We start from the raw sequence: 17,568 nt of genomic DNA on the forward strand, positions 1-17,568 counted from the left end.
CATGAACATGGGATGTCTTTTCATTTACTTAGGTCTTGTTTCTTTAACACTGTCTTGTAATTATAAGTTTTATACTTCATTTGTCAAATTTAAATTTATTCCTACAAATTTATTTCACTTTTGCTAAGAGAATATTTAGCTATCCTAAGCATTTGTGCCTTGGACAAACATGACAGAAGGTTTGACTTATATAATAGAATAGCCTGTCAACAATACCCCTTCATAGGGAGGGTCAGAATTAAAAGACTGGGTTTTGAAGTTATAATCCTGATCTTCCACTTACCAGCTTTGGAAACTTGGGCAAATAAAATGCTCTATGCCATTTTCATTATTAGAAAATAAGCATTTAAAAGTAAAGGTAGTTCTACCAGGTAGATTTTTATGAAGATTAAATGTAGCAATATACATAAAGTCCAAAGAACTATAATTGGCACATGGTAAGCTGTTAATAAATATGAGTTATTGTTATTGTTACAATGCTCTCCTCCTTCTAGTCTCTCTTCCCCAAACCACTGCTAGGGAGCCACAATTCCATTTGGGATTGTGCCACTACCTTCTGGTATGCTGAGGCAGGAGAAAGACTGAGAACTGCTCAAGGTCTTGAACTCTGTTTTCCTATTGTTGACGAGCTTTTCTAGGAAGCCACCAGTGTCTTCCTTGCTTTGTGGGAGTCTGAGCTTCATTTCGTTGGCATTTTACAGCTGGCCAGCTGGCTGGAAACTCCTCCGTCGAGATGTATCGCCAAGTGCTCCTGTCTGGTTGTCGCTGTGTGGAGTTGGACTGCTGGAAGGGAAGGACCGCAGAAGAGGAGCCAGTCATCACCCATGGGTTCACCATGACCACGGAGATATCCTTCAAGGTAGAGTGAATGAATATTGCTAAGAGAGGAAGCTGGGGAGACCTGACACCTTTTTGGGTAAAGTCTGCTAAGGTGGAAAGTCCCAGTGGTCCCAATTAAGTCCATAGGCTATTAATCATCTATGCAATTTCAGAGGCTAAAATTTAACAATTCATCCATGATTAACTAGTATCAGGAGAACTGCTAACCAAAATCTAAAGAAACTGTCTTATTAGAGGAAATATCAATTTATTTGTCTATTTAACACTCATTTTTTATTGCATTTTATCATTGTGAAATATAACATACATAAAGAATACATACAACTTATTCGTACAGTTCAACCAATGGATATAAAGTGTACACCCATGTATTTACCACCTAAAACAAGAAGTAGAAAATTACTGGCACCCCAGAAACACCCATGTACCTATTCCCATTAGAATGACCTCCTTACCTCCAGAGATGACCACTTTCTTGACCATTATATTGATCACTATTTTGCTTTTCTTCAGATTTGTACTAGTTTATGTGCAGCTCTAAACAATGTAGTTTCACCACTGTTTTAACTTGATATAAGTGGATTCATGCTGTAGTATGCATTATTTTGTGTTGTGCTTTTTGAACTCCATGTTCTTTGGGAAATTCAACAATATTATTGCATGTTTCTCTAGCTTCTTTGCTTTCTTGATGATGATGATGATGATATTAATCACCACTATTTAATTATTACATACTATTCCATTCTGTGGAATATTATATAATAGTCAATATAGGAGACTGACTATTATAATCAGCTTTTGACACATTGATACCTATCAGTCAAAGACCCCTAGGAATACACCAGTGGTCAAAGTTGGCTTTACTGGCTTATGCAACAAGGGAGTACACATGTCATGGGGAACTGTGTTTGTCAGTAAAATTGTATTAGAGAGGATTTACAGGATTTGGCCTGTATTAGGTGATTTGGGTGAGGGTTCAAGGAGACAGGGTTTTGCTATAGGTTGGATGCTGTCAGTAAGCAGAAATAATCATAGAATTGGGTATCTTGATAAATCCTATCTAGGAGGCAAGACTAAAGTGGTAATTAATAAAGAAGCATCAACTACTCTTATTAGTCAGGAAAGAGGGTATATTTGGTCATCTCCCTTCTCTCTCCACCCAATGTTCCATCCTACACCATAAAGGGCCTGACATTCATGCATATGGACACCCAAGCCCAAATATCCAGGTTCTATTCACATTCCCTGCAAAGAGCTGTCCGCAGGAACTTGGGGTCATTTGGGCTGGGGAAATCTGGTGTCCTAGGTAACTAGAGAGAGGTCTAGAAAGAGGATATGTGGGCTTTTGGTGACATGTTCCCTTGACTGACTCAAGTTTCTCATCTCTTTGGAAGGGATCACAAAAGAAGGGCCAGAGGATAACTCTAGAGCACAGGGTCCCAAGGCATGAGCCCCATTACCTGGGTTACTTGGGTCTCAGGGCAGTACTGGCTCTGGGTCACTAACTCTTGCCCTAAGTAACCAAGGAAACAGAGCTCAAGTGGGTGGTAGGTAAGGTGGATTGGGGAGAAGGCCATTGAAAATGGGGAGGTCGGAGTGCTGAGAGGCCAGAATATTGGATGCGTTAGATGTTAACACCACCAAGACTGGTGACAAAGCTTTGGATGAAGAAAAAGTGAACCACTTGCCAAAGTCTTTGCTGAAGGAGGGGACATTCAGTAGATGGCAGAACTGAAGAAGTGGTACAAGCTGGTTTGGCTGCTGCATGAAAACTGTTTTTTTTTTTTTTTTTTAAGATAAGAAGATTGAAAGGTAATATTTCAGAAGTAGCATTGGGAGCAAAAATATTTCCAGTATCCAGCCTTTAGCCCTGGAGCACTTGGGATGTGATAAAATAAACATCTGTCTTTTGAGAGGGCAGCAAAAAGAAGCAAGATTTTCAAGGGACAGCCAGGTTTCAGTTTAGACAAATGAATTTCCTGATCAAAGATACTATACTTGACAGCAATAAAAATGTGTTCAGTAGGAATATTAGCACCTTAAAATATATTTGCTATGTTGTGAAGTTGACTTTTCATGATTTCTGAAACTTAGGCTATTACATAGCAATTAGTGAAAAATAGCACCCTTCATTAAATTTTACAACAAAGTTTAATATGGAGTTGACCTTAGTTCTGATCAAAATCTTTGTATCTGCTTCTGAAGTTGAGCACTCTTAATGTCATTTGGTTTTTCTTTAATGGAAAATCAATGGGTTACTGTTCCATTTCCATAGTCCCCCACCTTCCCAGCTCCTGCCATGGTCCCTCGTCAGCTAAGATACCAGCCCTAACCTATTGGGCTCTTTTAAAAAAGTGGGGGACACACGACCCTTGTGTGGAGTGGATGCAATTTGTGCTCATCCATCTGTTGATGGATGGACAGGGTCCTGGAAAGGGAGACAGCACACCCTGATGGAGCCGTTGCTGAGCTAGGGGACTGATGGCCTTGTGCACACACCCACTGCCAGGAGGGCCACCCACACCCACACCCACCATCCCCTCAAGAGTCCCTGTGAGGAGCAATTATATTTTCTTAAACATTTATAATCCTCGAGGTTCTTTGATTTCCTTTGGGGGAAGGGGAGACTGTGGGTGGTGGGGGGAGATAAAGCACATTCTAAGCCATATTTATTTTGTGTGAAACTTTGGCTTCTTGGCCTTGGCCATCAAGTCAGCTTAGAGTGACCCTTCCTGTTCACTGGACCGTACAAGTGGTCCTTCAACCACATCTGTGATCCCAGAGTCATGGGCCGATTGAGCATCTATTCCTGGGCTCCGGAAGCACAACTTCCCACCACATACACACACACCTTGCTGACAGATTTAGGGACTGAAAGACTAAATCTAGCCCAGAATTCTGCTTCCTCTCACTGCCTGCTGGACTTGGGGGTGGGGGGGGCAGCCAAAAAAGAGCAGGAAACTCGTCATCCTGGTGGTTGGTTGGTACAGCTTTGCTTCCTGCTATTGTGCATTTGCAGGATAGATAATTCTGGCAGAGATGTGGGTGTGTGTGTGGTGGTGGTGGTGGTGGGTGGGGATGAATGTGAGGACTAGAAATGCCAGCCTGTTTTGTGGACAAATACACAGAGCAGGAATTCTCTGCATCAGGACTAGGACTAGAGTGAGTCAAGGAAGCATCTCTCATGCAAAATTTAAGGAGGTGCTTATTCTCACTGACATATAAATGCGGACTTGGCACCTGAGATTGAGTGTCTCTTTAAATTTTGCACTTTCGTGCCTCACTTGCCTCACCCAAGTCCCAGCCCTCTCTGCCTGATTATCAGCAGGCAGTCTGCTTTTCCAGAAACTACTGTGTAAAATGACTTTGTAAGACAGGATGCAAAGAGAAATGGGGGACAAAGCTCCATGTGATCTCTCTCCCCCTCATCACCCCTTTTCCCCTCACTCACATGGCTGGGCTCTGTGTGGTCCCCTGACCATGATAGGTAGGTCCTGCCTCACAGCCTTTGCAAGGTTGCCCCTCTGCCTGAAACACTCTTCCCCCAGGTATCTGCATGGTTCACCCCTTACCTCCTCGAAGCATTTCTCAAATGCCACCTTCTCAAGGAGGCATCCTGGGACATAATTAATACTGTGACCAGTACTCCCACACTCCTGATAGGCTCCCCACCACTTTATTCCTTCTATTTACCAAGAGGCACTTATCACCTTCTACCACTCTGCTTAATTTACTCAGTTATCATGTTCTTTCTTTATTGTCTGTGTCCTTCTGTCAATAAGAGCATTGAGCTCCACAAAAGACAGGGATCTTTCTTTTGTTCCCTGATCTGTCCCAAGCACTTTAAAAAGAATCTGGCGTATAGTAGGTGCTCAATAAATTTTTAATGACTTTTTCCATCCCCAGGAAAATAGACAAATTATAGTATAGCCTTCATTTTTAGTCTTTCTTGCCTCTGTTCATCAGATAAATGAATTTTGCCTTTCTCCATTTTTGCTGTGAAATTCCATATATCGGTAGGTGGTGAAAAGATTCTCCCAATGTTTGCCAGTTTGGGCTATCCTATAGATTTGGACCTGATCTTCACGGTGTAATCAGACTATATTCTATAGCCACAGCATGTATTGCAGCAGCAACATAAACCAATTGCAAAAGTTCATCATTTTTATGTCACACAGTTTATCTGCTCTGAGTCTATGTAACCTGGAAAGCTTCCATGTGATCTATGATAAATCCCCAAAAGCAAAAGTTCCTGTTGGCATTTACCGCCTGTTTATTCTTGGGCCAAAATAAAAAAATTGTGTTCTGGGAAAACAGACGTGCTATAATTCAGCCTCTTTATGGAAGATTTTTTATTTTTCACTCTGGATTTATTTATTATATATCCCATATATCGGCTCTTCACTTTCTTTGCCTCATTGCCTGAGCCTTTCCAATGGTCATGACATACAACAGTTTGCCACGTGGTCTGCAGACTCTCTGCTTCCACTCAGTCTCCTCCACCCCACACCCATCCCCACCCACCTTCTCCATCCCCGAGCTTCTCCTTTCTCTCACCCCTCAGGCAGCTCCTTTGCAACCAGCAATTGCATAAGATGGAAAACTGAGTAAAGTGATGAAATACATAATTAAAATATATTAAATTTGAGTATGTATTTAAATGGAGCATTTCTGAAAATAAAGTGTTATTCTCTGAGAGAGTAATAATTTAGGATGCAATTTAACTGCCACATACATGCTCACATAAAATGGATATCCAAATACACCCTGCTGTTGTCCGTCAAGGGTAAAAGATTTCAAGGACAGTTTTTCCCCCTGGAGGTTAGTAACTGAGCCATATGGTTTATAGATTATTGGATCCAGTGTTAGAGGTCTCTGAAAAAATGATTTGGGCTTAATGAGGAGCAGTCGAGCAGTCAGGTACTTTCAAATCCATTGTCCACTGAGGACAGCTTATGTAAAAGAACCAAACGTAAAACCTAGACTAACCTTATCCTCAGTGATCAGGTGCTCCGTGCAAAGTATTAGAAAGGTATGAAAAACCAAAAGGGAACTTCCAGAGTTTTCAGGTGCTCCCAGCTAAAATTGTTAGATGAAATTCAGTAAATGTTTTCTTTAAATGTTCCAAAAGCTTTCCTAAGCTGGTGACTAGAGTTGTGGTAGAGATGGGGGAGGGAGGAGGGAGAGGCTGAGAAGGAAAGAGAGAAAGGAGACCATAGAAGTTTAGAATGCAGCTCTAGGGCTGACGGCCAGGGTTCCAGTACGCCAGCACTGACTGGCTGCAAGGCCAGGAGAAGCTCCCTTACAGGCCGAGCCTCTTGTTCTAAGCCATGTCTGTATATTAAGTAGGGTCGCTGCATGCTGTTGTTCTAAGCATTCAGTGAGCTTACTTAATATACAGACATGGCTTAGAACAGTGCATGACATGCAGTGAGTACTCTATAAATGTTAGCTACTGATATTATAATTGAAAAATTTAAAGCCACACTTTAGCTTTCCTTCTAGAAATATAATGGTAGGGTATTATATATGCAAGGAGTTGTTAAGTCAGGGTGAGGGCAGGGAGTTGAATGAAGTCATTTGTAAAGCTGCCATGGTAGAGGATGTGGGTGACACCCAGACACAACCCCTGGCATCCACTTTACCTCTAGGAAGAGGCCAGAAGCTCAAACCATGTGACAAATGAAAACACAGCCCAGCCTTGGTAAGAGGCCCCGTGGGAGCTGAGAAGAGTGTAACCAGTGAGCTTGGAGGTTTCACTGCAAACATGGGGTCCTTGGTCAAGTGTACAAGACCAAACATGTACAATGTCAGAGGTAGGAAAAGGGAAGAAATAGGATACATCAGTCAAGAAACTCTAGGAACCCCAGAACCCTGTGGCAGTTCAGGGTACACCAACATCCCTGCTGTGGGAAGAGAGAACCACACCCAGAGAGTTAGGAAGACAGGTAGGGGCATGAACTCTCTACAGATGTCTGTAAGAGGAGGCCCAGAAAAACATGGACATTTCATTGGCTAAAGATAAAGAGAGATAGGCCCTTGGGTTTTCACTCACCTTCAGGCCTGACTCTCACTGGCCCAAACGGTGATGGGGTGGGTCTATGATCAACATTCATTATTAACAGCAACTGGAGCAGTATGCATATAGCCAAAGTTGTCAAAGACTAATTACACTATCATTTGAAAGACTTTTTAAAATTTAAGACTTGATCCTGATTGGAAATTTTGCCCAAGAAATTATTAAAGTTAACCGGGCTATTGAGTATGGAATCAACATTCAAATTTCTGTAATACAAAATTACATTTACCTTTGGTTACAGTCAAATTTTAAGATTTGCTTAGGCCAATGATCAGACCTATCCATGGGCTGATAACCTGTCTTCTGCAGCCCACATTCAGCCTGTCACTTGCTTTCATAAATTCAGTTTTGTTGGAACATAGGCACATCCACATGTTTGCATATTATCTGTGGCCACTTTGGGGCTACAAAGGCAGAGTTGAATATTTGCCACAGAAACCATATAGCCCACAAAGCCTAAAATACTCACCACCTGGCCCTTGATGGAAGAAATGTGCTGTCCTCTGAAAGAGTCAGTAGAGAAATAAATGGGGACACAAGTAGGCAGATTGTGTCTCTCTTCTATTAATGATTTTAAGAGTCCATTTATTCATTTGGAAATATTTAATGAGCAGCTATAATGCTCCATAGTAGTTTCTACATCCTAGGGGCAGAGCAATGGAGAAAACTGAGTTCTTACCCTCAAAAAGCTTACATTCTAGTGTGGAGAAATAGACCAAAATAAACACACCACATGGCACATGGAAATATCCCTTTAAGACAATGTTAATCAGTATTGAAGACAAAGAAGGGCTAGAGGTATGCTATTTTCAGCAGGATGGTGGGAGAAGACCCTGGTGATGTGGCATTTAAGCAGAGATCACCACCCCTCAAAATTAAGGAAGTAAGCCTTGCTGTCAGATAAGAGTATTCCTGAAAGAAGTAACAAGGATAAACAAAGAAATGAGAGATGAACAAAGAGATGAAGTAGTGCTTGGTCTATTGGAGGGAAAGCAAGAATGTCAGTGGACTGTAGCAGTGTGAGCAATGGAAAGGATGTATTTAGTGAGATAGCAGGTGCAGGATCTGATAAAGAACTTGGATTTCACTCTGTGAAATTGGAGGCCATTGAGAGTTTACTCCAAAGGAATGAAATCGAAATCATCTGACTCATGTTTAGGAGCAATCACTCTGGCTGTGGTAGGCAGTACAGGAGGCAAACATAGAAGCAGCTAAAAGCTTTATTAGTCAGCCTCCACTAGGTTTTGCTGCAAAAACTAGAAACTCCAGAATCTCAGTGGTTTAGAAACACACAGGTTTATTTCTTGCTCAGGTTAGATGTTGACTGTTGCTGCCATCAATATTGTCTGCAATCTATACAGAAAGAACAGCCCCAATATGTGATATCACGAGGCTTACAGCAGTGGGGAAAGAAAGGTGACAGAACCCAAGATGGCTCTTGAAGACTCTGCTCAAAAGAACGATGTGCCATTTTCACATGCATTTCAGCAACCAAAACAAAACAGGGCCATACCTATGGTCAACAAATCTCACAGGAAGGATAGTGAATATGTGGGAATGACAACAGAATCTATCCCAGAAGTTACTGCAAGGGTTTTTGGGTCAGGATGATAGAGGTGGAGGTGCTGCTACATGGTTATATTCTGATTATATTTTGGACAGGATTACAGATGAATTGAAAGATGTTATAATAAGAGGAATCAAGAATGGTTCTCATGTGTTTTGCCAGTAGCAAATAAAACAGGGCCAAATGTAGGAAATAAACAATACTCCCCATACTTACTACCCACTTCCTTTAGATATCTATTTGCAATTATTTTATTTTTTTAATCAAAGTAGAATTGATGTAAAATGTTGTGCCAATTTCTGCTGTACAGCAAAGTCAGCAAAGATACTCAGTTTTATACATATATACTTTTTTTTAATATTCTTTTCCATTAGGGTTTATCCCAGGAGATTGGACATGGTTCCTTGTGCTCTACAGTAGGACCTTATTGTTTATCCATTCTCTCTATATAATAGTTTGTATCTGCTAATCCCAAACTCCAATCCATCCCTCCCCCACCTACCTCCCCCTTGTCAACCACAAGTCTGTTCTCTATGTCTGTGAGTCTGTTTCTGTTTTGTAGATAGGTTCATTTGTGCCATATTTTAGATTCCACATGTAAGTGATATCATATGGTATTTGTCTTTCTCTTTCTGACTTACTTAGTATGATAATCTCTAGTTGCATCCTATGTTGCTGCAAATGGCATTATTTTGTTCTTTTTTTATGGCTGAGTAATACCCCATTGTATATATGTACCACACCTTCTTTATCCATTCATCTGTTGATGGACATTTGGGTTGTTTCCATGTTTTGGCTACTGTGAATAATGCTGTACAATTCTTTTGAGGTCTTTGATCCTAGTTGGTTAAGGTCATTAGCTGCATGGGAGTTACTGAAATGGTTAAGGGAATAAACTCTAGAGTCAGACAAACTTTCCTGGGGTTTCCTGGACTCTCCTCTCTGTGACCCTGGGCAAATTGGTTAATATCTCTGAGTTTCCATTTTATAATCTGTGAGATGACAGATAATATTTTCCTTAGGGAATGTTTATAGCAGGAGATAAGATCTGTATCTGGAATGCAAATGCTCATTTAATGGCAGCTCTTGTTTGTATTAGTTGGGTTTAGGGTGAATGGGGAGGGGGCACCAGCAAGCTGAGTAACCTTAGTTGTTTTGAGAATATCTGCCCATCACGAGCTGTGTCCTTTACCTCCTCTCGCTGCATCCTTGTAACAGGCTTGTAGAATGAGGCTTATCACTCTTACTTTACAGGCCAGCAAGCCAAGTGCACATAGGCATTAAGTTATTTTTCTCAAGGTCACACAGCTTGTAAGGAGAAGAAGAAGGATTCAAACACAAGCCTGTTGGACTCCAAAGCCTGTACTCAAAAAAGTCAAATAAAGAGTTTAAAATTTGGGCATTGCTTACTATTTATAGTGTACTTATTTTTGATGGTATCAACTATCATAATGGATGAAAGGCAATCTGTGGATTCACTTTTAAGAAACAGTGAGTGATTCTTTTGCTCTGTGCAGGCAAATCCTTCTTAGAGGATATATGCAAATGTAGTACAGAATTAGAAAGCCTTATTTATACTCTGGGGCTGGAGAAATAGCTTTCTGGCATGGATAGAAAGCAAACTACGAATTGTTTAAGGAAGGTAGAGAAGATGATGGAAAAGCCTCAGGCATAAGGGATCAGAGTGAAAATTCCTACTTGAGAGGAGAAGATGTAAAGAATAAATGTAACTAAAAAACAAAAAAATGGATGTGAAGCCACAGGAGTATTGGCATTGATATAATTAAAAATAAATGAGATCATCCTTTAATACCAGTTCAATAAGGAAAACATTTTGAAAAACTAATGCCCAAAGCTGGTGAATGAATATTCATTGAAATCTGGTCCTTCATACATTACTCTAGGCAATCTAAGATGAAAAGTAATTTGGAGAAACACAGGAGACTGTAAAAATATTCCTATTCTTTAATTTAATAGTTCCCCTTCTAAGAATTCATTTCCTGAAAATAATTCAAAATATCAGGGAAAAAAATGAAGAGGTTCTTTGGAGAGTTATTTGAATGATAGCTCTTAAAATATGTCTGTCCAACAATTGGGTAGTGGTTAAATCAGTTATGATACTGCCACGACCTAGAATTTTATACAGATACTAAAACTATGACCTATACATTTTTTCTAAATACAGATTGAGGGATGAAGTACTGGCACATGTTACAGCATGGATGAACCCTGAAAGCAGGCTCAATGAAAGATGCCAGACATAAAAGGCCACATATTGTATGATTCCATTTATTTGAAATGTTAGGAATAAGCAAATCTATGGAGACAGAAAGTAGATTAGTGGTTGCCTAGGTCTGAGTCTGTGGGGTGGGTTTGGGGAAATGGGGAGTGACTGTTAATGGGGATATGGCTTTTGGAGGGGTGATAAATATGTCCTAACTTAGACTGGGGTGATGGTTGCACAACCCTGTGAATATTAAAAACCATTTAGCTGTACACTTTAAAAGGGGGAATTATATCTCTTAACGATGGTTAAAAATACAAATAGAGTATTTACTGTAATTAAAACTATGTTATACAGATATACGAAAAACAAACTAGAAATAAATATAACCAAATGCCAGCAGTGGTTTGATTCAAAGGGTGAATTTAATTTATTTATTTTTGCTGTGCTGGGTCTTGGTTTCTGTGGGAGGGCCTTCTCTAGTTGTGGCAAGCAGGGGCCACTCTTCATTGCAGTGCGCGGGCCTCTCACTGTCACGGCCTCTCTTGTTGCGGAGCAGAGGCTCCAGATGCGCAGGCTCAGTAGTTGTGGCGCACGGGCCTAGTTGCTCCGTGGCATGTGGGATCCTCCCCGACCAGGTCTCAAACACGTGTCCCCTGCATTAGCAGGCAGATTCTCAACCACTGCACCACTAGGGAAGCCCCTCAAAGGGTGAATTTATGGGTGAAAAATGTTGCCTTCTCTTGTCCAAAATTTTTATAGTGTGACCTGATTTCTTTCATTATATATATATATAAAAGTAGATATAATTACCAAAGAGGAGAACCATTCACCCTCACAGTTATGACTCTCCCTCCACCCAAATCCAGTTTTCTTTCTTTTATCCTCCTAAATCAAGAGTAAGAAAATTTATAATCCAGTAGCCTGCAAACCGCTTCTAGCCATTTTAGGCCATTTGATAAAATTCTATGAATGAAAAAGATAGTGATATTAAAGGGTGGAACCCAAAAGAAAAAACTATACACATTAAAATTCTGTCTTACTGAATATAGGTGTTCTCATTTTTAGGAAGTGATAGAAGCCATTGCTGAGTGTGCATTTAAGACTTCACCTTTTCCAATTCTGCTTTCATTTGAGAACCACGTGGATTCGTAAGTATTCAGCACATTCAATAGGGAGTCTTTTCCCCAAATAGGGCATGTTTAGTCATTGTTCATCAGATATAAGATTATTTGATGTTACTAATGGTGTTCCTCAATTATGCTATATATTAAGCGGCAGGTGTTCATCTGTATATAATGGAATTCATTCATTTAAATCTCGTTAACATTAAAAAGATCCATTGGACTTGTGGAATCTATTTTCATGCCATGGTAGGATTTAAATTAAGGACTCCTCTTTTTACAATGGAGTGAAACCCATTTCCTTGTATCACAGGTGTGTCTATTTCAGGGGACCACTTGTATAATCCTCCTTCGTTTGCTTCTTCTATGGTGTGCAGATTTATAGTCAGTTTTACCACCCTAAAATGGCCAGTTCTGTACATGCTGGAGCTGGTGTAGAGAAAGCTAAATAAATTAAAGAAATTCTATTCTGCCACTTTGAACTTACATAGAACTCAGACCACCAAATTCTCCCTCCTTCCTGTTTTCATTGGTTTCCCCTGTTTGTTAGTATTTGTAAATATTTTCCTATTTCATAATAGCCTACACTTTTTGCTGAGCTATACAAAGAATAGGTAATTTTGACTTAACTCTTATACCCATTTTATGACAAAGGATCAGAGTAAGACACATCTACATCAAACACCTGGATGTTAGTTTATCATATACTTATTCCATCTAAAGAGCCTCAACATGAAAGATTCTCATCTATTACTGAATCAAAGTTCAAGAAACTAAAATTCTAGTCCCTGGAATTAATGTCTGAAGACTATGCAGTAGTGACCATCACTGCTCAAAAGAGTATTTGGTACCGCAAAAAAAAAAAAAAAAAAAAAAAAAGAGTATTTGGGAAGTCCTTTGTTTCATGCAACCACCTAAGCCAGTTTTCTCAACTAAAAGCCTACAACACCTTTCCTAATTTGGCTCACAAGTTCCTTAGATCCTTTTTTATCCTCCTTCCTATCAAAAATCTTTCCCAGGTCACTGATTCCCTTTGTCCAACTAATTTGCAACACATGCTTCAATTCACTAATTCTTAAAGGATTTACTAAACCTTAAAGAACCAGTTAGGTAGTGACCAAATTTCAGCTTGAGGAATTTCAAAGTAGTTCAATGTGATCATTTGTTAATGTATATGTGGAGACGTATACCTTATTTTGAAGTAACCAAATTATAACTCTCTATATTTCTAGCTTACCCTCAGGAAATCCATACTACATTTACCAGCTCATGACTCTGTTTCATTAGGAAAGAATCATCCAGTGAATAATGTAATCATTTGGCATATAGTTTTTCTACCACTTCTGAGGGCCAACTGAAGAGACAAGAATGTATTTTGTTTCACTACTATGTCTTTTCTAACTAAAGGGAGAACCTCTTTAGGTACTGTATTTAGTACTTCGTTTGCTGTGACAGCTCTGATTTGCATGTGACTTTCCTCATCTCGGCCTGTCCATTTGTAATTGGGCTCTACAACGCCTTAGCACTTTTTGTTCAGGCACTCTAGTTCCTAGACAATCAGTCATTTCCTTTTTGGAGAAATATCTCCAAATCTAACACATTTATTTTTTTCAAGAAATGTTTCTATATAAATTAGACAAAATGAAAAACTCTGCTTCCATTCTTGATAGGCATACCCGCTACATTGGACTCTGCCATGCATCCAGAGAGGTATCAAGAGCCACCACTACCACAAACATAATGACAGCTAATATTTATTGAATGTATATTATGTGCTGAGCAACGTTCCAAGCATAAGCTCATGTAACCCTCACCACAAAGCCAGGTGTTCCTAAGAATAAATATTATTACTTTTATCCCTATTTTACAAATGATGAAACTGAATCCCAAAGAGGGTGAGTTACTTCCCCAAGGTCATGCAGCTAAAATGTGGCAGGGGTTCAAAGCTGGCTAGTACGGTTTCAAAACTCATCTGTTTAACCAACTCCATCCCCCACACCTAAACAAAAGCATCACAGCCTTCCAAACATCGAATTAAGACAACCAGAGCATCCCACAAGGCAACTGCCTGTGAGTGGTCACATTTTTGTGGCTCGTGACCCTTAACCACAGCATATTTTTTTCAGTCTTCAGCCTCAATGCTACAGAGAGCCAAACTGAGCATGAAAACTAAATCCACATTGAACACAAAATCAAAAAAGATTGTACCATAATACAGCCCTTTCTGGTTTAAAAGTGAGAAATTTAGCTGTTAAAAGTTCATTAATAATGCATGAATACAAAAGAAAACAGGATAACAACCTTCCCTGGATGCCATGATATTGATCCCGAACCACTGAGATAACCGAATGGCAGTGAAATACTGAGATACTGAATTCTATTGTGGAAGGAAGTTTTTGCTTCCTATTTCCATTGTCCTTGAGCCTCACACACATATCAACATCATTCAACTACAGTTCTACCCTGGGTGGACTATCACACACCCAAAGAAAACCTGCAAGCTTTTCCTTTGCTGGTAAAACCCTGTGCTTGACGTGCAGGCCATCCCACCTCATTGCTGAAAGAACCCGTGGCAGACACCATTCATCAGCAACAGCAGTCTTCCCCACGAAACTAGATACACTCTCAGAATCCTACCCGACACGGTCACAGCCCCCAAAATATCTGAAACCTATACGTTACCTCTAGCAGCAGTTCTTTTTTTTCTCTTTTGTGCTGTGTATACAAAATACCAGATTCAGAACCCTGGCCCCAGGCCACTTGAGCCGTACTCCAAAACAAACCCACACTGGAAGAAAGGAAGAAAACCTCTTAATTTTCTGGTTCTCTCTCCAAATATTTGAAATCACCTATCCATGGACAACAAGGAGAAAGCTGTCATGAGCCACTGGTGACTTATCCTTCTCCACCTGCTACATCAGAATCCCATAAAATGCAGATTCCTGAGCTTCACCCCCATACCTTATTTGAATTTCTGCAAATAAAATTTGTTTAAGTCCTAATTAACTGATGGGACACCTAGTTTGTGAACTAGCATTTTCACTAACGGAGTTCTCCACTGAAATCAAGTGCAGAAACCACTATCTCTGGTTCAGCCACAGAGAACGTGAGATATTGGACAGGTTCCTTAATAGCCGTGAGTTGTAGATCCCTCATCTATAGAGAAGGAGGTTGGTTTAGTTCAACTTGGAAGATGTGGCCCTGTTCCTTGGTCAGAAAACTGAACACTTTGCCAGGTGTTTAAATGTGTCTAGATGGGTCTGCTGTGGCCTGAAGATCAAAATGTATTTGTGAATATTTTCCTCTCGCTTCATCTCCATGGTAGCTGATGTTGATGTTGCAAATGCTTCAGGATTTTTTTTTTTTTTTTGCTCTCTCGTGGCCAACGCAATGTCTTGTTTCTGCAGTTCTGGCCCCACAATGAAAGTCGTTTTGTTTTCCTCTGACTTTTTCTATTCAGTTTGCTCTCTGCTCTGATTCAGTTCCCTGTCAGGTGGGCATGTGTGTTTGTGGAGAATACGAAGAGCTTGATTATCAAATAGCACATTTTCCTTTCTCCTTGGACACCTGCCTCTTGCTCTCTCCAACTCGGTGATGCTGAAGCAGGTTTTTTTAGAAGTCTAGGTCAAACAGATGCTTGCTCTTCAAAGTGGCATTGATCCATCGACCCGCAGCATCTGCGTGACGGGGAGCTTGTTAGAAATGCAGTCTCGAGCTCCACCTCAGACTTTGCCTTGGAATCTTCATTTTCTTAAGACCCCAGGTGATTTGGTGAAGTGTCAGAGCACAGTTGTAAACACCAGAGTCCATTAACCACCTGCCTCAGAATTACTTGCAGGCTTGTTACAAATGCAGGTTCCAGGGCTCTGCTCCCAGCTCAGTGTATCAGGGGATTGGGCACAGGGCCCTGCCACCTGCAGCATTAACAGCCCAGGTGATTCTTTAGTGGAATTGAGTAAGATTTTGCTCCAGCAAAATCCTTCAGGGCCTGATTTGGGGACAGCTTGGCAGAGGACAGAGGACTCTGCCTGTCACCTGCTTAGGGACACCTGGAACACCACCCCGAAATCCCTCTACTGGTGAGCCTATGGCTCCACTAGAAGTCCTGAAAGCAGGGTGTTGGGGTACAGTCCTTCCTTTTCCCTTCAGGCCTCTGATTAAAGGAACTTGGGGCTCTCAAGTTCCAGCCCTCAAGAAAAGTGTCATTTACTTAAGCACCTGGTGACTTGGTTCATCCATCACAGTGGTTCTCGAACTTGAGTGTGCATGAGAATCCCCCAGAGGGTCTCTTAAGACCCCTGAGCCCTGCTTCCCCAGAGATTTCTACTCAATTTGCCTGCCTTCCTAGGAGGCCTTGAATCTGCATTTCTAACCAGCTCCAGGCCCTGTGGATGCTACTGGTCTATGGACCACACTTGGAATAGCAAAGCTCTATTTAATAGCATCATTCCATGAAAGTGAAATGGGAGGGTTGGACAATTTCTTTTGTGCAACCTGGAAAGTGTAGGCCCAGCACAAATGGATTTGTCTCATCTACAGACACAGAGCTCGCTGGCTTGGTGGAGCCCCAGGGCCAGCAAGGGTGTCTGAATTGTGGACGCCCAGGGCTGCTCTGCTAAATCAGTCACTTTTCTGCTTGTTCCCTAACTATAACACGTCATTCCTAAACAACCAGTCCCAGTGCTTTCCAGGATCAGTTCTCCAATTGGTAGGTTTTCCTCCCTCGGTCATACTGCTGGGGAAAGCTGCAGGATATTCTGAGGGCTACATGAGCTGCCCAGTAAAATCTCTTACAGGTCAAAAAAGGCATGATGAGAATTTGGGAGTTTGTCATGTAGGTCTTCTCTGAATCTTTCCTTTGCCTCCCCTTGCAGTTCCAAGAAAGCAGTGACCTTGGGCTCATATTTGAAGCCCAGAGAATTCATCTGATCCCAAAAATATGTTTTTTTTTAAAAGGGTGATATAAATAATGCTTTTCCCTGTAGACCATCGCAGTATGATTTGAAACCACAAAGCAGCCCCCTTCCCAGGAAAAAACAGTTCACGATCCAGGTTTAACAGTCATGGTAGAAGGAATGAAAATAAGAATCACATTTTATAATAGATTTGAATTGTAGTTAAGAAGGATTTTTATCACTTATGTATTCTTACTACCGTCCCAGTTCTGCTGAAACGTATTAACGTTGCAGCACATAGAGACAACTATTGGAAATCAAGTCCGACGGCCTATAGGTCAAAATCACAGTCCATAAAACCCGATGGAATTGGATACCTTTATAATGATATTTAACATCCTACAGAATGAGAATTGCTTTTTTAAAAGGTCAAGGGAAGCAGGAGTTTTGAAAGACTAAGGAAGTTCCCTCATATCAACTGTGTTTACATGTGAGCAGACACTCGTTTGTCTGGTCTAGCTGGCGGAGGCTGCCTTGCATCTCTAGGATCAATCATGTTACATTTCAAAGTGTTTTCATCTATTACTTCACTTCATCTTCTCAGCATCCTCTGCCCCTTTCCAAGAACAATTACTTTCCTCTGCGTTTTATAGATCCCGAGTGGTTGAGAGCCTGGAGCTCAGCTCAGTGAACCCAGCAGCTCCAACCTTTTCCAATCAAACCAGGTTCCTACTGGCACCTCGTCAGGTTAACACCACATTTGCTTCCCTCTAGTGCACAAAAGGGCTTCAGACACCCTTCCCCAAGGTGCCTGCATCTCTTGTCTTTCCTCCAGGTCC

General features: G+C 40.9%; 1 protein-coding gene across 2 annotated transcripts in view; it reads left to right on the forward strand.

Moving 5' to 3' along the window:
• PLCB1 (phospholipase C beta 1) overlaps positions 1–17,568 on the forward strand; it is a 692,285-nt gene that overhangs the window by 533,702 nt on the left and 141,015 nt on the right. For both annotated transcript variants that reach the window (XM_082644419.1, XM_082644420.1), the window contains exons 11-12: positions 702–859; positions 11,779–11,861. In XM_082644419.1, coding sequence (XP_082500545.1) covers positions 702–859; positions 11,779–11,861 — 241 coding nt within the window. The remainder of the gene's footprint in view (positions 1–701; positions 860–11,778; positions 11,862–17,568) is intronic.

This window comes from Mesoplodon mirus (assembly GCF_964341445.2).
Source record: "Mesoplodon mirus genome assembly, chromosome: 15".
In the NCBI taxonomy this organism is placed as follows: Eukaryota; Metazoa; Chordata; class Mammalia; order Artiodactyla; family Ziphiidae; genus Mesoplodon; species Mesoplodon mirus.